Source organism: Lissotriton vulgaris, chromosome 10 (genome assembly GCF_964263255.1).
Source record: "Lissotriton vulgaris chromosome 10, aLisVul1.2, whole genome shotgun sequence".
NCBI lineage: Eukaryota > Metazoa > Chordata > Amphibia > Caudata > Salamandridae > Lissotriton > Lissotriton vulgaris.
Genome location: NC_141698.1, coordinates 698,318,815 through 698,343,893, shown reverse-complemented (window position 1 = coordinate 698,343,893; position 25,079 = coordinate 698,318,815). Strand labels below are relative to the sequence as shown.

Here is a 25,079-nt window from a genome sequence, read left to right as displayed (position 1 = left end):
TGGAGGCCATTTTGTGTATACATCCTTTGTGATATTTCCATGTTGTTGTTGGTGGCCAGGCCCTATGGTGGCGGTCATTTTGTGTGTCCTTCCTTTGTGCTTTTGCCATAGGCATCCAAGGTTTTTGACTATTCTGGCAGTAGGGCAGAGGTACTACTACTCATAGCCATAGGTGCATTAAAGTTAATCAACTCTTTTTGTGGTGTATCTTTAATTACACCGTTTATGGCTTTGGATTGCTTCACATTTTTTTATGTTGGTACTTTCAGCTTTTGGGTGTGTGTAACTAATATGGCACTCCCTGCCAGTAGGTAACCTTAGGAATACAGCTCGCGTACTTTTGATAACGTCGCACAGTGTGGACACGCGACATTACATTTTTTGTCTTGTTCGCGCGCTCATTGTACTGGCTCGGGAACGCGATAACGACGTTTCATTCAATTCGCGCTGCCGAACACGCCGATTTTGCAATCTCGCGAACAATATGTCCTGATTTGCATAAAAGTTTCTCGAAAATGTTTAATGTGTTTCTTGTGCACCCAAAAAAACTGGAGTTGTCATTTGGTTGTAGTTTTTGGAGCATGGAACAATTCCTGTGTCTGTCTTCTTGTTTCTGGGTGGGCTGACCACGTGGGCAGTGGTAGAGCTACTTTGTGAAGCAAAGCAAAGCATTGTCCCTTTCCCATAGGCATTTATTGTCTGTCTTCTCTTTTCTCTTTCTTTTCAGGTTGCTGTGGGTGGCCAGGCCATGTGGTGGCGGTCATTTTGTAAGTACTTCCTTTGTGCTGGCCTCCCTGCTTTTGGTCTGATCTGACAGTAGGCCAGAGTCCCAGAGGTAGTAGTTAGCGGGGGTGCGTTATGTAGCTGTTTCTATTCGGTCTATTCAATTAACATCATTAGGGCATGTGTGTATGGAATTGCATTCCCAAATGTGTTGTCTGGGCAGGGGTGTAGGTAACTTTTTTGTGTGTGTAATAATTTTATGCCTTGCATGTGTTTTTGCGGTGTAGGATTCCAACCTCTTAGCCATGGGGTATTTTATTCCTTGCATTAACCTGTCATGTGTAGCAGGCATCCTCCTTTTTCTGTCCATATTGGTATATATAGGCCTGCTTGACTTTATTGGTTCTTTCTGGACTTCATGTGGCTGGGAGCTGTGGTGCTGGTAGTATTAGTCTTCTGTTTTGTGTTTTATACATTGGCCTGTGTGTCTTTCAATTGTTCATGTTGGATTACTGCTTGTTTGACTGATGTTGCTCTGCCTTCTTTGCTTGTAGGTGCACAAAAAAAGACTGAGGAGGTGCTGGTTGTTTTCATCCATCGCCCGTTCTACTGCCAGACGGACGTCCTTCAGTTGTACGCCACGTGTGGTGTGTGACTCATCTGACCAGACATCTCTGCAATTTGTGCTACTGAGTGCTGCTATGTGCTGACATCAGAAGAAGATGGGCCCTAAGAAAGCAGGTACCAGGTCATCCACCACCAAGAAAGTTGCTGAGAAGAAGGTACAGAAGAAGGAAGTGTCACTTAAGTCTGGTATGGACCCCAAAACCTTTTTTGGGCCCCCAAAAGGTACGCCTGCAGCAGCGGTGTCCGGGGTGCAAGCTGGGGCCAGCACATCCGCATTAGCGGGGGCAAGCCACCAACCCAGGGCCAAGCACATGAGGGTCGAACAGAGGTAGCCAGCCTAGTGTTACAAAGCAGTGATACTGAGCCTGAACTAAACTTATCGCTGTCTCAAAGTAGTACACAATCCACGCAAGATGAAAGTGCTCAACAACCACCGCCAGCAGTAGATGTTCAACAACCACAACCACTTCCTGCAATAGTTGTTGAACAACCACAACCACCGCCCGCAATTGTTGTTCAACAACAACAACAACAACAACCAAATCCCACAATAGTAGTTGTTGAAGAACCACAGCCCGCAATAGTGCTTCCTCAAGAACAACAACCACCATCTCCGCACGCAATAGTAGTAGTTGTTCCTCCCGAAGTCAGGGCAGTTCAGGAAGTAGAGCCTCATTCCGAGCAAGAAGAAGAGGAAGCCACTTCTGGAGGTGATCTATTGTCCTTCAATTTACCAAGGGAAAGGAGGGTTAGTGGCAGTGCATCGAGTTCTTCGCCAAGCATCCCTTCAGATGACCTTGATAAGGATTGGCATCCACAACTATCTGAGCATTCAAAGGAGAGACATCCCAAGACCAGGCTAGGAAAAAGGAAGGATCCACCAAGGCTTGAACTTATGGAGGTCGATGTAGGTGAGCAGGATACTGCTGGTGATAAAGACGGGTCTGACACTGTCATCATCACAAGCGTTATTCCTGGTGCAGAGGATGTAGAGACCAACATTTTCACCCTATCCAGAAGGGCTGCGATTAGTGATGAGCAGGTAGCACGTATAACTCCTACACACTCAGCACCCAAAGTAACACCAGCTCCCATTTTTTCATCAGCGAAGGCCCGGCAGCGTCCGACATCCAGCACAAGCGCCACCTCAACAGAAGGAGGTAGTGGCAGTACTAGTACTGAGCTGTCACATAGGGAAATTCAACAAAAATCCTCCAGTTCATCCGGCATTGGAAGTGGGTCCTCTTCCTATGGCAGGAGACAAAAGTTTACCTCCCCAGTGTGGGATTTTTTTACGGTTCACCCGCATCAGGAGAACATTGCTATATGCACCATTTGTCATGTCAATGTTAGTCGTGGTAAGATTGGTACAATCTATGGTACTGGAGGCCAAACGACCCATTTGAAAAAAACACACTTAATCACGCGGGAGAACCACCTTGCAAGCTTAAAAAATGTAAGCACTGGTGTTGGTGGGGATACAGTACTACAAGGTCCACTCATGGTTGACCAGGAGGAAGAAGAGGGAGACGATGGCCTTCTATCTGGGAGTGGTATACAAATGAGCCCTGTCGCCAGCACTGGAGTGGTACAGTCCACATCCTCTGCATCAGCTACTTCTCAGTGGCACCAGAGTCAGCCGGAGACACCAAGGAGTGCAAAGTCTGCGTTGCAAGGTGGTCCGTCTAGCATAACAGAAAGAAATACCAAGCAGCGTACCATTACTAGCATGTTTAGGCAGGAGGGAAAGTACGAGCGGAACCACCCAATAGCACGTTTGTACAATGCGAAACTTGCAAAAATGTTGGCACTCGACCTTCTCCCATTTTCATTTGTTGAGGCAGTGGGATTTCGGGAATTAGTGGCAACACTCTGCCCAAAATGGAACGTTCCCAGTCGCTACTATTTTGCAAGAGTTGCTATTCCAGCACTACACCACGTCATGCTGGAATTGATTGGGAAAGCCTTACAACAGAGTGTTGTCCATTGTATCCACCTGACAACAGACATGTGGAGCAGTTGCGAAGCCACAGATTACATGTGCATCACCGCACACTGGATCTCTTTTGCAGGTGTTAAAGACAAGTTAACTTCAGGCCTTGACGTTGCAGGGATTTTAATGATACTCGCAGACATGCAACTGTAGCCATGTTTGGTATGGAGAAGACTCATACTGTTGAAAACATTTTGTCTGAGTTTAACAGCAAGGTCTTTGAATGGCTGCAACCAAGAGGCCTTAAGATTGGTTTTGTTGCCATCGACAATGGCAGTAATGTAGTGAAGGCAATGAGAGAAGGACATAATTTCAGGGTGCCCTGTTTGGCATACTGCATTAACTTAGTTGTGCAAGACTTTCTGAAAACTGAAGCCAAAGTCAGCAACATACTGACCATCTGCAGAAGAATATGCACGCATTTTAACCATTCTTTTAAAGCACGGAAGCTGCTACGGGTCATTCAGCGTGAGCATAAATTGCCAGTCAAAGCACTGATCCAGGAGGTCCCAACACGTTGGAACTCTACTTATTTCATGCTTGAGCGTCTCTTTGAGCAGTACATACCACTGAATGCTTATGTCATGTCAAGAAGATTAGGGGATCCTACTGTTAATCTTAAAACCCTGACCGTTGAGATGTGGCAATGGGACATCATTAAATGCTTGACAGAGATGCTACTACCTTTTGAGGTCTTCACACGTGCAGTTAGCAGGGAGGACTGTACTATGGGCCAAGCCATCCCATTGTTGTACATGCTTGAGCAACAGCTGAAGGAGGTCTGTGAAACATACGAAGGTGACGAAGAAAAATTTGATGCATATACCTTGGCCAAGGCCTTAGCCAACCGCCTATCTCTAAATGCAAGGCTTCAAATGATTGTGTCAGATCAACATTACATACCTGCAACAATGTTGGATCCACGGTACAAATTATTTGTCAGCAGTTGCGCAGTAATTCCTTTTTCAGATGGGGATGTTGCCAATTACAAAACTTCCATAGCTGTGGAAGCTAATGATTTAGAAACTGAACGGCTGTTACTTAAAGGCCTGCCAGTGCCAGCCCAGGACAGTCAAAGTACTCCAGGCCATCCTCCTGAGGCAAGTTCTTCAGAGCATGAGAGCAGTGCGTCTGCTTCCCAGCAGGCACCAACAGTACCAAAAGCAGCACCTACACGATCTGATTCAGCAGACACAACCAAAAGCATAACTGTTTTTTTTCTACAAAAAGGGATGGGTAAGTCCGTTGCTGTTGCAAAGGGGAAAGAGGACCAGCAAAGCTGAGCACCAATGAACACTGAGCGGATGGTTCAGGCCTATCTGGATGACACAACAGAGGTGTTCATGGAGCAAAGCCCATTGGTCTATTGGTATGAAAGAAGGAGACAGTGGCCAGTGCTGAGCAGGCTGGCGATAAAGTATCTGGCTTGTCCTGTAGCCAGTGTCCCTTCTGAGCGGGTTTTCAGTGCTGCTGGTGCCATTGTGACATCGAAAAGGACCAGTCTCTCCCCCAAAAGCGTGGAGAGGCTGACAATGTTAAAAATGAATCAACACTTCATACCACCAGACTATAAAGTACGTGAATCAGAGCAGGATGAAGAAAGCGAGTACGAAGACATCATCACTACCGTGTTACATGACCTACTTCTGTCCGAACCCCCAGAGTTTGAGGACGAGCTCCTCTTCCCTGACAACTAGGCTTTTAAATTGTTACTTTCTCCCTTCCTTTATTTGTGTTATTTATTTTCTTATTAACAATGGCTTTCTGGTGCAAAACTGCTAATAAAAACCACAACCAAATCCATCCCCACCACTGATTCTTTTTCTGTTCCTACTGGAGTTGCACGCCTGTGCATTTATTTTCACTGTATCTTTTTTATTTACCTCCTGGAGTTGCACGCCTGTGCATTTATGTTCCATGTTGACTGCACTCCTCAGAGTCTTGCTCCATCTTCTTGACTCCCACTCAAGTCAATACAATTCCATCTTGCCAGCCATAGATTGGATGTTGTAGATGGAGTATAGTACAATAACAATAATGTAGCCTCTAACAGTCCCTCCATAACAAGTGAACCATACATGACTACAGCCATCCTCTATTTCATTTGAAATCTGCAACTCATCACTGTCTTACTGAGTCTTAAGGCTACCACCTCTGTCTGCAGGCATTCATAGACGACTCTTCAGTGTCAAAACTTGAGCAGGCATCCACAACTGAAGTCAACTTGTTGTGACTCGTCATTACTTTTAAAAGGCTCGGCAGCATCTGTGATCAATCATCTGTACAATAGTGGTATGATTGATGACTGAGAATAACTCATTGATTTTGTTGATTAATTTTGGAAATGCTAGGTTGCTTTTTTATTCCCCTTTCTGTGGCTCAGTGAAATTTTTAGGGAAATGCAGTTTGTGTTACGGGCGACCCTGTGTCATCGTGGGCCTGTTCTGTGCTGGCTCCTGTCTTTTTTTGTACTTCTAGATTAATAATGATGTGCAACTAGTAGAGGTTTTTCACCCACTGCTATTACACTATGAGCATCAACTCACCCTTACCACTAATCCTCATCATCAAGCAATTGGATGGCGGGAAACCAAGAATGATATTCAGCGTGTCCTTTTCCTACGTTTATTCCTTACATTCATTTGCTAGTGGATCAACATCATAAATCATCGTCTTCATTGTTTTGCTTTTGTTGTCTCCATGCGTACTGTTTTTCTTTCTCAAACCTTTCCCAAAACCCCTGTACCCATCCATTCAACAAACCCTAACCCTCTTCCCCCGGGCTGCGTGGTTTCATTGAGGTGTGATGTTTGTTACATTAAATATACACCAACAATTTGATCACGCGCTTGCTGGGGCAGATGTGGTGAAAGCAACAATAGTGAAATTTCAACAAGGCATGGCCAGGATCTTCTTCGGCTTCCCTATACACTCTGTGTATAATGCCAAATAATTTACCATTACCATCAAACAACGAATACATCTAATGAATTGGCGTCATTGTTTGGGTTTAAGTTTAAAGCATTATGATTTAGAAAAGTTTGACATTGCCGTGAGTACTACTACTACAGTTGAACTTCTTATCTTCTCTTGCACTTAGTTTCCAGTCCCCAAAACCATTGTTTTGTTTCAGTTTAGCAGTTGCAATATTGTTTTTGGGTCAGTCGTGTAATGTACTGTACTTATACTACCCCCACATTGTCTGTCATGCAAATGACTGCCTCTTTCTTTTTGTCTCAAAATGCTACTGGCAGGGTCTGTCTACTACTAGTACTATCACAGAAGTTCAGAACCACAGATTCTTCTCCATTGTCTTGGGAAACAAATGCAGCCCTTGCAGTGCCACACTTCATCATAAATCATCATCAGCAATCACAGGTAAGATAAGTTTGCTGTGAGGTATAACACAAGACAGACTGGTAGTTCTTCTAATACTACAAATACAACTCGGTGAGGGTTTACCGCATCTATCTGTCTGCATGTTAAAGATGTGGTCAATATATTTTTTTATTTGAAAGCACTGTCCGCTGACCTGCATGGCCAATTAAACCTTGCGATGTTGCACAACGTACATTATTTGGTGAAACAGTCCCCCCTCCACCCCCCAACTAACACAAATGAACTTCAAATATTTTCTTTTGAACATAACTTTGTGTCTCGTTTATTTTAACATAATATAAATAAAGATGATACAAAAATAAAATACATATAAAATCTTACCCCACAGCTGTCCCTACCCTCCCCTAACCCCAACCAAATTTCCACGTTCAATGTAATATAAACCCCAACACCCAATTCCCACCCACCAACAAAAGGATTGAAAAAGGGGCAAACAAATAGGGTCCATCTCAAAGCCGGCGGGCTTTCAAGTGTTTGTCCACAATGAGCTTCACCCGCTCCTCTATTTCACCCTCAAGCCTGGCTACCCAGAGGAGAATCTTTGTTTGGAATTGACGGCACCTACATTAGCATGCATGTTGTGGGGGGGTGGCCGATGCTGAAAAAATCTGGCGGCAGGCGGCTTCCTGACCACGGCGACGTACTCCTGCAGGCTTGGGAGCCGGGCCATTGGAAGAGGCAGCAGCTGCTGCCGCCGCCTCCTCCTCCTCCTCGGCCTGAGCCACCAGCCGGCGGTAGGCCTCAACGATCGCCTGCAGTTTCCGCTGCCGGGCCCGGACTGCCAACTCCTTTCTTGTTGGTTTTGAAGGAGTAACTATAAAGAAAGAGACAGAATTGTTGTAATCCAAAATCCCAGCAAATCAAGAACACAAAATGTATTCAACACATAGTGGCACAGTACAGTAGCACTAGCAAGCAAGCTGAGTACAAAAAATGGTATTGTATCTATCTTGAACATTCTACGGCCTATATAATTAATTTGTTGGACTTTTTGGCACGGCATTTTGCCTGCCCTAGTAGCATAGCATGGGTGTACTTCAACGGTCACACACATACAAACACCTGTCTTTTTCATATCTCATTTTTTTATATCATATACTCTGTGCTTCCGGGAACAGTGACAGTCTCAAACTAACATTAATTAACAGGGGCCAGCTAGTACTAGTAAATGTCTAGTAGAGACTATCATTCTTTATATCGCGCAACAAACCTTAGGTGGTTTGTGTTTCGCCAGCAACGACCCAGAATGCATCCAGTCGTCCCCTCCTTCCCTTGCCTTTGGGTTTGACCAAAACACCGCTGCTGAGACTATCCACTACCCACTGATATTGGGTGTGTCTCCCACCCACGCAGGCAGCTGTGTTTTCCCCTTTCCATGCTTCCACAACAACCCATGCATCCGACTGCTATCAGCCACCTGCATTGCTGATTCCAAAGTATCCTTCTATATTAGATGATTGGTGCTTTTTCCTTTCTCCTTTCATCATACTTAAAATCGATCTCCTTAGTGTTAATCCATCGCTGTCATGTAATGTTGTGGATAAGACTTTTTTAGTCTGCCACCAACCTTTCACAGCTGAGTTGTAGTCAGATAGAAGAGGCCTGTTATTTTATCAATTCTCGCCGGTGGTAATGCTAAGCTTGGTAATGACAAATAAAGGTGGCGTCATATATTGTCCAGTAGAACTTCAAGTTCATTATAAATATCAGAGTACAGTGAGGAAGTTTTCCCCACCCACCAAGTAATGTGGATCACTATTGAATGTAACTTACCATCGCCCACCGTTGTTGGCTCCTCCCCCACTGCTGCTGGTGCTGGTGTAGGTGCCTCTGGTCCTCCTGTCCCCTCCGGGATCGCCTCTGTTGACGCTGCACCGCTGTCCCCGTCGGCACTGGTGGATGGTACCGGTTCTGCACCTATAAAAATAAGTACACCTTTTTAGATGGATGCACAGCCCCCATTGTACTTGTTCACCAAGAATGGAGTTCTGCAAAACAGTTAAGTACAACGTAATCCGTAGTAGTCCACATTGCCTAGTGTAGCAGAGTCACTACACATATTAGCATTCATTTGTTATGGTATGGTACCCAAGCTCATCTCATCTCTACTGATACTCTAGTCCTTGGAAATTTAGACTGAACCATGTAACCAGTTTGTACATCAATGTCTACAGTTTTGCGCATGCTACCTCGCAGCTTGTTGCGCAGTACGAGAAGACGCCTTTGAGGCCACATGATTGTTCAAAGCATACACCTGAAGAGTTTGGAAAATAAAAAGGCTTGTATTTACTTTTTGAATGTGGATTGTGGAATCGAGTTTGCTTACAGCCTCAGGTTACACCATTTTTTTAGCATGACTGCTAAAAACTTGCATAAATGTATTTTTTTTCATACTGTCTAACGTGCACCACTTTTGTCATTATTTTTCGGCAGATGAGAAGATTTCCTTCTACGAAGCAGAGATTTCCAGAGCTTACCAAAAAGAGGCATATGCAACAAGTATACGTTCAATGGTGAGGGGTCTCCGTCATTTCCCACATTTCCCTATCGTGCACTGGTAGCTGTACAAATGTAGATTACTTTATTCAGCCTTTTTTAACTCTGGATTTTTTCTGGTGGGCCTTGACGTATTTCACGGAACAACTTAAAAACATTGATGTTACTTACTTAGTTACTTCTAACAAAATAAAGCTTTTGAAGTACCACATTGACTCGGAAGTATATTTTCAGTGTCTGTTGTCTTGTAGACTTACACGAGAGAGTGAGCAAAAGGGGGTTACTTGGGTTATGGATTGTGTAATAAAAGCATTGGGCATCTTGGTATTGGGGTTCAGGAGTGGGATAATTGAATAATTGACCAATGACTGAGCCCATATAGGTTGTCGTTCAGTCAATTGTGGGTTCCTCAGAGTTCTGTGACTGAGGTGTAAGTAAGTAAGGTCCAACCTGCCTATCACCAACATCCAATTTTCTGGTGCATACATAGTTATGTATGTGACTGCATAGAAGAATACCCGCAAGAGTAGTAGTGGTATACTAACGTTTACAAAATACTAGACCAACATCTGGATGCATACTTGGTTGGTGTCAATTGGCAAAGAAGAGACATTACAGAGGAACAAGCATAAGACAGGAGTGGACCCTGTGCCTGCAGCTATTCTATCACAGATTTTTTGAAAAGATTAATACCTTAACTAAAGAGTGGGCAACAGGGCAAGCTTACCTACAGACAGTCTAGTAGTAGCACAAAGAGTCATAGCAGAGGCTCTTTGAAGGAACAGAAAGGCAGGGACAGATACCCAAAATTTTGAAAACATAATCAAAATCAAAAAAGCATTTGTCAAAATTTATTTAGGAATGAAATGTCATTAATCGGTTGGAAAAAAAAGCTCAGTTAGAAAGTTAGGGAAATATCATTGATCCAAAAGAAAGCACTGTTGGACTTACTGGGGACAGCAGCAGGATCCTCAGTAGAGGAGCTCTGTGCCTGTGGTTCACCCGCCGACTCGGTCCCAGCCTGCTGCTTGCCCCTGGGTTCTGTGGTTCATGTAAGAAATAATAAAGAAAGAGAAAAACATTGAGTGCTGTGAAACATAGACATCATTTAAAAAACCACTGCTACAACATTAAAAGAAACAAACATTGATCTACCAAATGACTACTGCCTTGCATGATTCACTGACTGTATATACTTGGAGAAAACAAATGAAATGTTCCATAAACATTCTGATTGCAGATTACTAAGTAACACAGAGGCAGTAACACCTGAACAACACCACCGATTCAAGAATGGGGTAATCAATTATCTGTAAGTAGGCATTTCTTTTTTATTTTTGCCAGCAAAATGCATAGATCACAAGGAGGAGACATGCTTAACTTTGTGCATACTAACACGAAATTGTACGTTCGTTGCATCATATTTTGTTCTGCTACTGACTGAATGCTACTGCTGCCCTACCCACTCACTAAACAAACTACATCAGTTCTATGGAGGGCTGAGACAGGGGCGGCTCTAGGCTCATGGTGGTCCTGGCCAGGGAGCGTAGGTAGGGGGGCCCAGAAGAGGAGGTCAGGGCGGAGCACGGAAGCCAGTGAAGAGGGGGGAGTCAGGGTGTTTGGAAGTGGAACAGAGCCGTAGGCACCAAATCCCTGCCAGGGGCCGCCACGCAAATATGTATCCATCCTCTGAGGATTATAAAATTAAGGATATATATTGGTGTGGTGGCCCCTGGCGTTTGGTGGCCCTGTGCAGTTGCACAGCTTGCACATGCCTAAAGCCGGCCCTGGCTGAGGTAAGAAGAACAAAGTAACTTTAGCATTCATTGCCAGAGGAGGATTCATGCAGAAGAGAAGGCCGTGAAAAAAAAATGATACAATAATGCAAACACGTACAATTATCCATCAACCCCTAATTCACTGACGGACAAAGGAAGGACAAGACTCTATTAATAGCATTAACTAACTTTAGTTCTCTACAATAAAGAAAATCTCACATCAATAAACAGCAAAAGCTAGCGCCAAATTGAGCACGCAAGAGTCAGTGAAGAAGTGCAGCACAGACCAGTGTCATACAATTACAGTAGATATAACAGAATACATCGGAAATGTAACTAGGAGCACCAGTCATTGCGTTACTTATTCAGCCAAGATTTACAAAGATACAATAACAATACTTATACTACTATAGATATATATACTACACACACTTTTTTTTTTTGGGTAGCCACTCACCAAGACCCACGACCTCGACACCAAGCAGGTCCAACAGGTCCTGCTCCCGGTCCAAAATGTCTGCCCAGCGGTGGGTCAGCTGATGGTGGGTACGCCGGATACCGGAGCAGCGGAAGACTGCCTGGCGCACCTTCGCCCACCACCGGAGAAGCTCTTCAATCTGGTGGTAGCCGGAGCCGGGCCTGCCGCCTGCTGCCAAGATCAAGGGGAGGTGGCACTGGATAAAAAAGACCAGGGCAGCCACCTCCTCCTCCCCAAAAAGTTGGCGGGGCCTCATCCCTAGGGGGCGCATTCTGCCGCAAGGCAGCCGGGTTTTTTGGGGCACAGGCGCCTTGACCTTTGAGCCGCCACTGCTGCTGGCGCCCTTGACCATGGTTCTGGGTGGAGGGGAGAAGAAAAGTTCAAGACAAAAAGGTAGGGGAAAGAAGAAGCAAGGTAAAAGAAGGAAGTAAAATAAAACAATAGAAAAGTTGTAAAAGTAGAAATAAAATGAAAAATATAAACCTAGGCACAGAGAGAGATAGGTAATAACTAAAGAAAGTTTGAAAAAGTGGGTAAAAAGACCAGGATTGAAGAGATATCAGCTAGATGCTAAAGTAGGCCCGAAACCATAGCCAGAGTGAGTGATCCAAGATGGCTGCGCCCATCGCGACCGAGTGTGTAGGTTCGCGCGATATTCAGCGCGATCACGCACTTTTGTAGTGCGAACGAGAAGATGAGTTCCCGAACATGTCTTGCACAACCCGAACACGTTACTTGTGACCAGGAACAGGAAATAAGGGAACGCAAGCGGGCGGGACAAACCTCTTGGGTAACTTAACGCGCTAGCCATCCCGAGCATGCAGGCAACGCCCCAAACACGCGCACCGCGCTCCCGAAGACGAAAAACGGCGCGCAAACGGGTCTAGTAAGCAACTACGCATGGCTGCGGAGCTACGCGTAGTTCGCGGAGTGCAAGTGCGTCTTCGCGTAGCTCCGCGGAGTCCGACTCCGCGAACTACGCCCACGGTTAATTAATTTACCTTGAAAAAATAAAGACAAGAGGCATTTGGAAAAACAGGAACAAGTTGGTTTAATTAAATGCAGCGGCCGGGAGAGAGGCAACAGAGTCATGTCTGAAGAATGTCTCGATGTACCAAGGTTTTGGCCAGCATAACAAACAGCTCTTGAAGTACTATAAACCGATTAAACATTCTTGTAGAGCACGTAAATCAAGGCCTAGTCATGAACCATAAGTTCAACCATCTACTAAGGGGCACAGGTGGATTTCGACTTTGTGGAAACCTAATGTAACCAGTGTGCATGGATCCAGATGGCCAGCAGGGGCAGCTTGTGATCACTGTGTGTAATATGCATGCTTTGTTCTGATTAGCTGAGTGTTCCTAACTTCATGTGGCATCTGACTTGTGGATTTTGGGAATGCGCGCCCCTTTGGCCAAACGTGTTTTATTGGGGCCAATCTCCTCGGACCTTTTGTGGTGGAACTGTCTAGCTGTGAGATTGATCTGGGTTTTCCATGTTTCCGTGCTTGTCTTTGGGCTAAGTGTAACCCTATTTGTGACCTATAAATCGGTAGGCTTAGGTTTGGGTCGTCTGGCCTGTCTGGCCACGGATTTCTGACTTAAGGTTGATTGGGAGGTCATCTCGAGTGGATTTGACAACAATGACACAAGTTTGTTATTACATGTACATATAACATGGTGGTCATTGATATGGCATTTACCGATATTCTCATTATTATGAGGGCATTTGTTCTGGTGCACATCTACATCATATTTACCGGTATTGACATTGTTATGTGTACATATATCATGGCGTACATAGACATCGCATCCACTGATATTAACAAGGAGAAAAAGAGGACTGACCCACCAGAGTCTCATTTGACATGGGAAAGATTTCTGGTCCAGAACCCAAGTCTGAGGAAACAGATGGGATAATGCCAAGGGATCCAGAGGATGATGGGGTGATAGAGGCAGAGAGATAAACAGTGCTCAGCCAGCACAATCTTCTTGTCGATGACCCTTACAGCATGTTGTAGAAAGGCATCCATAGTGGTATTTGAGGGGGGCTTTATTGTGCTCGCAGGCATCTTGCATTTCCTCTTAGTACACATGAAATCGCGCAAACAGCCTTAGAAGCAACTGTAATGACTGGATTTGAGGACTCACTTTAATTCAAAGTAAATCATTTGTTGATGATCGGGCACACCCCAGTATTGCAGAGGTACAATAAGTGAAACGACTTGCCAGCAATACAATATCCTGAGAGAGTTCCCAGGGTGAGGAGGACCAAAAGGGCATGAAAACAAGGCTCAAGTGTGTTAAGGCTCAAGGCACAAAAGTCATATAAATAACAAAGTCACCACTATAGAGGGTAAAGTAAAAAAGCCAAGAGCGGGCTGAGTCCAGCCTTCTCTGGCTCTGATGTGCGCAGATGGGCCTGTCCTTGGCCGGGGATTTGCCTCAGCATGGCCCGAACAACAGGACTGTGAAACCCTTAAGCAGCTGATGATTCAACAGGGATTGTGGGAGTTGAAGTCCCCAGCAGATGTGATGTGCAGCGGCTCACCCCCTGTAGTGTGGGTGTGATCCAAGGCAGTGAAGGAAAGTAGTTTCCAAGCGATGGCAAATGTAGGCTGGTGTCAGACGCTCCCCAACACAGAATAAAAACACAGTCAAGGTCACAGTACTTCCTCTGCACAGCAGGGCTGTAAAGTCCTTACATAGGGTTGATTGAGGGCAGCTGATTATTCAACAGGGGATTCTGGAAGTTGAAGTTCCAAGAAACTGTATGGTCCAGCGGCATACCACTCTGTGGTACAGATGTGATCGTAGGCAGTGAACAATTCCATAGCAATGGCAAGTGTAAGCTAGTGTCAGACACACCCCAGCACAGAATAAATAAACAGTCAAGGTCATAGCACTTCTACATTAAACTAAATGTATTTTTGTTTAAACATCAAACTAAATTTATTTCTTATAGAATGATTTCCTGTAGGGTTCTATTTTAACTCCCTGCCTCCATTATATTCTATAGGAGGATGTTGCACCTCTAGTGGTTGGCCATGTTTGGTGCTGGACTTACTTCATGTCTAAGCTTCAGTACATTTACTACTGTTGTGGCTCCTTTTTGACTGTAATAACTTTACACTTGAAAATCTGGCTCCACCCCCTAGGGTATGGACATATATAAATATATCAAATCTATGTAAGACATTTCACAAAATCCCCCCAAACATCACACTAAACTTTTATTTTGGTATCTGGGGCTGAGTCTATTCTGCGATGCTTAAGTACAGCACATATGAGTGTTCTTGCACATTTGTTTACATTATTAAAAACTTGCCAATTGGAACAACAGTTAGACAACCAACTTCTTTTACAAAATGATGTCACGATTTGAATTAAGGAGTCAATAAATGCCTACTTTTCCCTACTGCTGGTTTTCCCTCTTTGAAAGTGAGCATGATGTCTTCCTTTTTATTGTTCCGTGAACTTTTTTTCCCTAAGGCCTATGCCTATGGTATATTCCTGCTCTGTCATTAAAACCTTGCGCATTCCTTTAGTATTAAATGACACTTTCTAGACATGTTAAATCCGCAAACCCATGGGAGATTTTGAAAATGTATTTTCTATGGAAATCAATATTCTATTCTGCACTGTTGGACGATCAGCAGTTTCCACCGTAAAATCATCAGATGAGGAGCAGCCCAGCTGCCACTCCAAGTAGAAATTACTTAAGTTTCTCTTCTTTTCTAATATTCATTCTAAAATTAATTTGAATATTTTCAACAGCGCCTATGTTGAAGCATTTAATCAATCACATTACCTCTTTACACAGGATAATTTTGTTTGCATACATACACTTAAAAGGGGTTTATTTTGGGCTTATGCGAAAAGGGGGGCGCTAGGTCAGAGGATGGAACAGGGTATAAGAGAGAAACAAAGACACCTCATCAAGGCCGGGGGTGGAGTGGCTTTCAGTCTGACAGCCCGAGATGGTGACTCTTTATAATTAATTGCATTTTATTTTTTGTAAAACGCAAATATTTTTTCCAAGGACAAGAAGCACTGTACAGCACAGAACACATGCAAGAGTAATCGATACGGTTCAGAAAAACAGGAAATGCATTTAACAACCAACATGCAAGCAAGTCTATTTAATATTTGCACTTAAAAATAATGATTAAAATGCACGATTTTTTTCCCCACCGTCCCTTGTGTAGGAGCTATGTATATAGAAGTAGGCAGTCAGTTCCAGATTTCAGGCCAGTCTGCTGAGCTCCGAGGTCTTGGTGCCCTTTTTAGGGCTCGGCGACGTCACCACTTCGTTTGAAGTGGGGCGGAGCAGCGAGCTCCTATTCTTACGGGGTTCCGACTCGTGCTGGAAAAATTCCTCTGTGCGCGAGTTTTTTGAGTAGTTTGTTTTACCATCTGCATGGTAATTGGTCCTTGCGGTGCCGTTTTTCTAGTAGCCTTATCTCAATAGGCCATGTGTAATTCTCGTTTGGCACTTCCTGTATTTTCTGTGCGGTTTTGTGCATGGCAGTCCATTAATTTTAATTAGGAGCTGTCAGGGTGGCCTTCTAATGCAATCCAGATGCTCGGAGCACGTTCACCATTCAGCATTGCATTGCATGTATCAGGCGCGCGTTCGTCTGCAGCGTGTAATGTGTTTGTGTTAGGCGCGCCCAGGCCCGTGCAGAACATGCAAAAAGGACAAATGATAGTGCACATGCATACACATAGCACAGTATAACGCGTGCCAGGCGCTGCGATGCCAAGTCAACAGCAGATTGTGCGCTACACAAATGCCAATGCAAAAAATGCATAAGAGCAGAGCGCGAGGGCACCAGCTTTTCGTGCAAGGTGTCGGGTGGAGGAGGAGTTTTCACTGTACTTATCATCTGCACAGCTATATCACTCAATGTAATGCGTTTACAGCGTTTTCTATGTAAAGTGCCCATCCGCGATATAGGAAGCTGTCCCTATAGGCTTCGACTAGTAATTGTTTTTAGATTTTTGTAAATTGATGTTTTTGTTTCGTTTTCTGTCTTCTCCTGCGTAAAGAGGTCAAAAGTCACCCTTTGCTCCACGTAGCGCTGCGCTGAAGAGGCACAATAGATACATATGGTATGCCATGCAGCCCTCGGCAAAGCATTGAGGCAGCATCACTCGGGTTAACAGCCTTAAACATCACCTGAATTCATACATGCATGCAGCTGAGAAACAGAGAAGCGGATTTAAATACATAATAACATACATAAAGAAATGTATTACTTACAAAAAGGAAAACAACAAAAGGGAAAGGCACAGAAATAAACACCTAATAAATAGGTGACAACCCATGGCATTGAAGGAGAATGACGCCGGCCATATTCACAGCGCCGTGAGCGCCTTGCTCCCGCCTGCTCCACTTATGACAATCCCACCTTCTGCTGCTGTTGCTGCTGCTAATCAGGATTGACCCTGCTCCCTTTGGGAACAGTCCAGTCCGAACTGCCATGCCAGGCCCTCCCTGGACCGGAAACAAGCATAATAGGACCGGTTTCAAGGTATAACCCCTCATCAGCCAGGCTAGCTTGACTCCAGTAACTTGGTGATCACTGGACCTTTGTCTGGGCATATCCCCACCCCCTGTGACAAATCCAAAAAGAGCACTTGATGGATGGAATGCAGAACAAGGTCAAACATTCACCTCTGGGTTTGAGATCTGGGACTAAATTCATTGTTTTTTTGCTCACCAGGCCATTCCAGGTTGGACCTAGTCATATGCGAATCAGTTATGACTCTGCTCCCCATGGGAACAGTCCAGCCCAAGCTGCTAGGCCAGGTCCTCCCTGGAACTGTAACAAGTTTCGAGGTATTATGCCTCATCAGCCAGGCTCACTTGACTCCAGTTGCATGGTGAGCACAGAACACATGTCTGAGCATATCTGTCCCATACCCAAAAGCGGGTCCCAAGATGCTTGTTTACAGTCCAGGGAGGACCTGGCTCGACTGTTCCCGTGGAGAGGAGGTTAGACTGATTTGCATATGGCTGGGTCCAAACTGGGGTGGCAAGCAAATAAATGATGGATTTAACCCAGATATGTGACTGGGGGTGAATGTTTTGTGTTTGTTCAGCATTCTGTCCTCCATTTGTTTATTTTTACTTTTAGGAAGTTGGCATTTTCCAGCCTAATTAATTTAGTGCTGCACCCAGTGTCTGGGTCACATGACTTATATAGTTGTCATTTGATCTTTGTGTATTTCTCCTATAAAGCCACACACAATTGGAAGCTTAGGCGTGACTGGGTGGGCCATTGGTGGTAGGATGGGAGGGAGGAACTGGGTACAGCTTCACTTGTACTTGAATTGGCTGTGTCTTGCCTCCACACAAAGGGCTGCATATCCCCTGTAGTTAATTTGGAGACAGGGACAGGAAGGTAGATCAACTGTGTACTAATATCTGCCTCTAGATGCTTCTCCCAACTTTAGTGGTACAACTGAGTATAAATACGGGACCTCCAACACCAACTCTTCAGTACACTTCTATACTTGTGTATACTCTGCCAGGAAGAAGGACTGCTGTGCTGCTGAAACGACTGCAACTCTGCTGATCTGAAAGCCCTGCTGCCTTGCTTTGCTGATCTGCTTCTTGCTGCCCTCTTGCCTGCATGAGAAGGACTGGACCTGCATTTCTTGAACTCACAACCCAAAGTGACTCCAAGGGCTAGTTCCCTGGCCTCCTGATCTGAAGCGCCAGGAAAATAACAGACTTATACCTGCAAATGGACTCTGCCATATGTGAGTCTACCTTGCCAAGTTGTGCCACCCCCATCCTGGACCCTTATAATTGGGCTTAAGGTGCTCTGTCAGTCTCTGTGGATCCAGCAGAATGGAGGCATCTCTGCTGCTGCTTCACTCAACCCTGAGCAGAACTGACGCATCTGTACTGCTGTGTGGATTTAACCCGTCACAAAGAGCTGCAGCCCTCAACGCCATCAGAACAGTTGTTGTGAGATACATCCTTAGTGTAGGACTTTGCATGGCTCGTTGATGGCAGCCTCAACGACAATGCCAGACAACACATCGCAGCATCACAGTTCCTCGGAACCAATGCAACGCCCCAACTGGGCACCACATGCTCAACGCCGGACTTTGCATCACAAGCCCCATTGATGGGATCCTTGATAACGATGCAGGCCCTTGCATCGCAGCCTCACCGCATCTCGAAACTGACACATCACTTTGACTGCACAATGCATTTTCGACACGGATCCTGGCAACGCTCCACAAACTAGGCTGTCCAGCAGGCCTTACTTGGTCCCTGTTGCTGGTCTGTACTTATGACATTGTGCCCGTCTGGCATGACCAGATATCCACAGTTGGCACTTTGTGCTTTTTGGTGCTATTTTCCCTAAAATGATTAAACTTGCATAGTTCTGGTTTTACTAATGACACCTTTGTCATTTTGGTCTCCTCAAGTCTGAGTTTATTACTGAAAAATGACTAACTACCCCCGTTATCAATAAGTTCTTTTCTTGGGTGTGGGGGTCATTATTTGTATTTTTCTGTCCCTCGTCAGGTTTATCTGGCAGTGACAGACAGAAGAAAATGACTTCACACTGTCCATTCTAAATAAGGCAGGTGTTTAAATACCCTACTCGATCGGGCTATCAGAGGAAGCTTTTCACCTTTAATATACCCCGTCTGCCAGACCAATGAACCTTCCAACCCTAAATAGGGTGGGCAGACCATCAGTTTGGCAGATAGGGAATTCCATCACATTTGTGAAGGAGTTCTCTGTCTGCCAAACCTTTAATCTTCACCCTAATCTTTATTATATTCATAAATAAGCACCAAACGTTACAGTGTGTGTGAATGGATCAAGGAAACCAGTACATGGGCCATACATAAAAGAAATATGAATATGTTTTTAATGTTTCTCTCAGATGTTTTGTAGTGTACTTTAATGGTTTTATTTAACTGAATAAAATCATTTTGACTGACTGACTAACAGTACATGCACCACTTTTTGTCACAAAATTCCTCAATTTTTCTTGCGAGGAATCGCATTGCCTTTACAGTGTTACATTAAAGTGTCCAATTAGAACGATGAGGCGTTGCCAACCATTTGCTGCATCACTCGGTCTCAGCCTAGCAGTCATCATTCTTGTGACTTAGATTGACACAGGAAGGTCCCAAAGGGGCACTTTAACAGATAAAGTGATGAGTGGAGTCAAGACAGGAGCAAAGATAGAGGACCACAGATCAAGCTCCCCCAACTGCACTAGACCTGTGAGTAGGAGTAAGGGAAACACTCTGTAATGAGGATCACGGCAGCAAAACCTGAACTTCTCATGAGGTGGCCAGCCCTTTATGTGACAATTTTTGCAACTGTTCTCTGTTGAAGGGCAGGGACATATAATCAGGAGCCTCACTAGAATACTGGCTTCTCCTAAGTCCCCCATATGTTCAGTTTTTGAGGGAATCTTTTATAACCTATTTAGGCATATCATATAATTTGAGGAATGTAATTTTGTTATGGGGTTTGATCAGCTGGCCCAGAAATGTATTAAAAATATTTTGTCTCAATGTTCAATCCTATCATATTTTAGCAACTCTTTAGAAGCCTGAAATTGCTCCAGAGCAAAGATTTGACATTCATGTAGGAAGGACATGGTTCAATCTAAAATCGTGTCGATTTTCCATAGTCAACCAACCTGGCACTGACAATGTTATGGCCAACATTATCAAAGTTGGGTGAGAGGTTAGGCAAAATCGGGACTCTGTGGTTGCTACTCATGTCTCTGCTCAGCCCACCCAGAATCAATTCACTGAAGTCTGATCTGTTGGAGGACCTAATGCTTGCCTGGACTGAATCTGAAATATCATTGTTATCAGCCAAAGATTACACAAATTGGTCTGTGACCACTTGTTTTAATAGTACTGTTACATACATACAAATGAATATGAATTTCAAGTTGAAATTTGAATATATTTAACAGATGCTTTCAGCAATATAAAAAGCAAAGAGGTAAATACAATGACAGTCAAGGAAAAAGAAAGTAAATATGGGATTCCCGAATCTGTTTTGCTTCCAACAATCAGTCTTTTTAACTCAAAATTTGCTTCAGAAAAGGGGCAAGTTTGATTTAATTTGACCACATTAGTATGGAAAAAGACATGAAGTCCAATCAGTTGTGTCTATTTACAGGTGTTAGTAAGCGTAATTGGTTAGTGTTAACATTTCATTTTATCTCAAATGCAGTCCTGAGCATGTCGTCAAAATAATGGTATAGATCTAGATGATCTATCCAACAGATTTTAGTTTCTGTGACCGATTTTTCTATCTCCCTCAGGACATATGGTTTGAATATTGCATACATGGCACTTTCTTGTTCTGCCTCAAGGGTCCCTCGTCTTGGTGTAAACTAGTCAGTTAATCAAGAAATGGGTCTGATCTTCAATTTGACTACAGAGTCAGGTTTCAGAAAATGCTTGCTTTCTTCTCATCAGAGCAAACACAAGGAGATGATGGACAAGGCGCTGAAACTTTTCACACTCACCCCCAGTCACAGATCTGGGTTAAATCCATCATCGTTCTCATTTCGCCACCCCAGTTCAGACCCAGCTATATGCAAATCAGTCTTGACCCTGTGCCCCATGGGAACAGTCCAGCCCAAACTGCCAAGCCAGTTCTTACGTGGACCAGAAACAAGAATCTGGGGACCGGTTTGGAGGGAACACTTCTCATCAGCCAGGCTAGCTTAAATCCATTCATTTCATCAGAAGCACTTTCATCGGTAGCATGTCATTTCTAATGCAAAACCCCTTATTTCTCTGTAGTTGGGTAGATTTACCAGAAAGGACTATGCTGGGAAGTTTTGCAGAGGCCAACTTGGTTTAATGGGCAAAGGTTCTCAAGGTCTTTAAGTTTCTTTTCCATTTGTAGTTTGGGAAACTGTTTGCAGATGGTCATGTTTTAATTGCAATATCCTTAGGGCAGAATATTCTGGAGTCAGAACTAATTCAATCCTCTTGGCTTCCTTCTTACAAATTGTAACTTTTGGCTGAGATTGAGACGTTCTCTCCAAGCTTTGTCTACTAGGTTTTCACCTGGCATTTTCAATATGTTTATAACATATTTTATTGGGGCAATTTGATTTGACATCTGCACTAGGTGTATGGGCAGCCAATGTCTAATTCAAGAAGAATAGTGGGAAAACCTGTTAGAAGCATCAGCAGTGAGTTCCAAAATGTTCTTTCATGAATCCATATTTTTGTTTACATTTTATCCTGTCTCCAGAGTTCAGCACTATAGGCAACTTGGCTTCCTAATTTTACCTGAACAACACAATTGATGTTGTGTGAGAAGTAGTTAGCATTATTATGAGACTTTCTACAGACGACATTAAATTAGGCTTCAGATTTGTCTAATGCTATCTGGCTATGTGTATTCCACTTGAGTTGTTTGGCAATGGAAAGGAGTGGACCCAGATAAGTGAAGATTGTGACTTCTTCCAGTCTTTTGGTTTTAATTATGAAGACATTGATGTCTTTTCCCTTCTTCCTAAAGATCATTGTTTTGCTTTTTTCTGTATTCATCTTGAGCCTGTTTTCTTGCTCTATTTATCTACCACTGTCAGTTGTGCTTGGAGTACCTTTCAGACTCTTGCAATTAAGATGAAGTGGTCAGGGTATAATAGGGCAGGGACTTGGAAGGCTTCAATTGATGGAACATCTTGGGTTGCTTTCAAAAGGTTCCTGTAAAGGTTGTTTATATAAAGAGAAAAAACCCGGAGTGCAAGCAGGCATTCCTGTTGTACTCTGTTTGCGGTGACAAACTTGTTGCTAGGGAGGCCTTTTTTTTATTTTAGCCTGACTTGGGATGTTGCATCTGAGAAGTGTTCTATCCACTTGTCCTCTGGTATTCTGGCTTCTTGGAAATGTCTTTTTGTTGCTAGGCTTTTGCCAATTTTCGCCCATAATAACTGCAGGTCTGTCTCCAGGGCTTTCTATCAATAGTCACTTATTTAGTAGGGTATCTTTTTTGATTAGTTTGATCAGCCATTTGTAGGTGCTTCTTGCTTTCATGATTTCATCTGGTGCTCCCGCTGTCCATAATACATTTTGCAGGCCTTCTTTCAATATTGTGTATTCTTCTTCGAGCCATCTACTGATCATGTGTTTGTTTGCACATTCTTATTTTCAGACAACTGTTTGAAAACTAGTGGTAGAAGAAAGTTCATATTCTCATTATAGCCTGATGCCCTGTTTCTTTCTAAAGTTAGTTCTTGTTTTAGGTTGGAGACATGTTCGTCGACGTTGGTGCCATTCTGTCATTCTTTAATTTCGAGCTCCATGTCCTGATTCCATTTTATTCTTATCTGACCTCCGAATTCACAGACACAGCTCAGATGTTGGCTTTCTTTAGGGCCTTGGGATATGTTTCCTCTGATGTCTAGGGTTAGGGCGCTGATGTAAGCATGGGCGAATTTTGCGAATCTCGCGTTCGCGAATTTTGCGGATTTGCGAACTCGCAATCCGCAAAATCCGCGAATTCTCGCGAATTTGCAGATTTTTTTTTTGTGTGTTTGCGCGGGTTTCTGCCAGTTCGCGAGGGTTTTGTACAATGTCGCAAATTGCGAACTTACCTGTCGGGTCGCAAGTTTCGCGAACTTGTTGTTTCTACGTGTCCAGCCTGTTTGGGACACTCTTCTTCCTCACTGCCACTCTCTGTCACCACTGCCACTCTCTGACTACTCATGCCACCCTCTGGCCCACCCATGCCACCCTCTGTTTCATCACAGCACCCTCTGGTTGTCCAGTCAGTGTACATTATTGTGGCAACGCAAGCACACCTTCCCTGCCTCAAGTGACCTGAATTAATTTGGGGCTGATTAATGTGTCACAGAATATTTTTTTAGCTGGCACCTGCTTCCTTAGTGCTTCCTGATTAGTGAACTTTTGCACTTGCTAAGTGCTTTCATTGTTGCAAAATTAGTTACAACACCTGCCCTGCCCCAACTGACAATAATGAATTAGGGGCTGATTAATGGATTTGAACTGCCAGCCTGGCTCCTGCTTGTCTCCCTTAGCTGTAATTCAGGACCTTTGTGGCATATGTGTAACTATTCTGAGGTTCAGAGCAGGGTCACATAATAGTTGCAACTGGCAACTGAACTCTGGAGGGGCCCCTCAGCAAGCACTACAGGAAATGGCTACTAATGATGAGCCTGAACTTTTGAACCTGGTAAGTAGTTACTTTCAGTTTGCTAAAATCGTATTTCTGCAATTTTGCACTTATTCGCGGGGCGCGAACTCACGCGAACTCACGCGAACTCACGCGAACAGTGCGAGCAGTGCGAGCAAAATCCGCTGCTCGCGGATTTGCGGATTTTGCGGGAGATTCACGAATCTCGCGGATTGCGAATTTCCCGAAAATCCGCAAAATCCGCGAGCGAAACGGATTTTCCGCCCATGCTTACGCTGATGTCACTTTCAACTTTTCATAAGACCTTTGGGTCTCCGAATTTGGGCCATTGCTCAACCAAGAGAGAAATATAGTCAACGACTGTCTGTGCCTCATGTGTATTATGCGAGAATCTGAGTGTCCTATTTTTCACACAAGTTAGAGGGTTAGAGCAGGCCTTCATTGGAACAGAATTGTAGAAGTCATTTTCCCTTTACATCTCTTTGGGTGGATATTCGTTTTGAAATGACAGAATACCAAAAGCGGATTTAAGCACCATGGTTTCTTTACCAACATTTCCCCATTCCCCCATTTTGCATTTAATATCGCCACAAATGAGAATAATAGGTTTCGATTCTGAGGGTTTAAACATTGCTTCTCGGATGAAGGTGAGGAGATTTAGGAAGCTGTCCAGATTATTTGCTGTGCAAATCCATTTATATGGAATTATCTAGTCGGGTAATGTCTCACATGTGAAAGTTGTCATGGAGGTTACCCCCTGCATTGAATTTGAACTGTTTTTGATTCTGCATGATATTTCTAAGTCCCTACTATACCTTGTGGGTAGGCAGCTGTTTAGCACATTCTGTGTGTCTGTTGTAACCTGGTATTTCCAATACTGTTAATAGCCAAGTTTCTTACATGGCTGGAATTGTATAACTTGCCAAGCATTTCATTAGGTCTACATCCCATAATTTATATGGAATGTCAGTCACATTCCATTCCATGATAACAGTGTGGTTTTCTTTCAACAGTCTATCTGCTTAGCTCCTATTATACTAAGGTATGATTCTAGTCAGTCCAGTTGTAAATGGTTGACTGTCTGAGAATCAGGTCTAGGATATTGTTTGGTCATTTTGGTACACATATTGATTACTTGCTTGATTCTCTAACTTCCCTTTTGTAGTAGTATGGATGGTGAGAAAGGTTTTTTTTTCAGGCAATGGCGTATTTTCTCTTCTTTTTTGCTTTTATTATTAAAGTAAAATTTATTGCGGGTTTTGTGCATTCTGTTATTAACTCTCTATCATTGGCATAGTTTATAACGCCGAATTTTCCAAATGGATTTCCATTTAAGCTCATTTAAGCTCTCTATACTTTCCAATGAGTGTCACTTTTTTAAGTACTCTCTTGGCGAACCTCT

General features: G+C 43.8%; 1 protein-coding gene and 1 pseudogene across 1 annotated transcript in view; one reads left to right on the top strand and one right to left on the bottom strand.

Annotated features, from left to right (window-relative positions):
• Window positions 1-3,636: 3,636 nt before the first annotated feature.
• LOC147688689 (zinc finger BED domain-containing protein 4-like) lies at window positions 3,637-5,040 on the top strand (annotated as a pseudogene).
• A 2,225-nt stretch (window positions 5,041-7,265) lies between these two features.
• LOC147688688 (uncharacterized) overlaps window positions 7,266-25,079 on the bottom strand; it is a 29,487-nt gene continuing 11,673 nt past the window's right edge. Inside the window, exons 2-4 of the mRNA XM_086939816.1 lie at window positions 10,190-10,279; window positions 8,516-8,659; window positions 7,266-7,556 (exon numbers count right to left, since the gene is read on the bottom strand). Of these exons, the coding sequence (XP_086795942.1) occupies window positions 7,266-7,556; window positions 8,516-8,659; window positions 10,190-10,279 (525 nt within the window). The remainder of the gene's footprint in view (window positions 7,557-8,515; window positions 8,660-10,189; window positions 10,280-25,079) is intronic.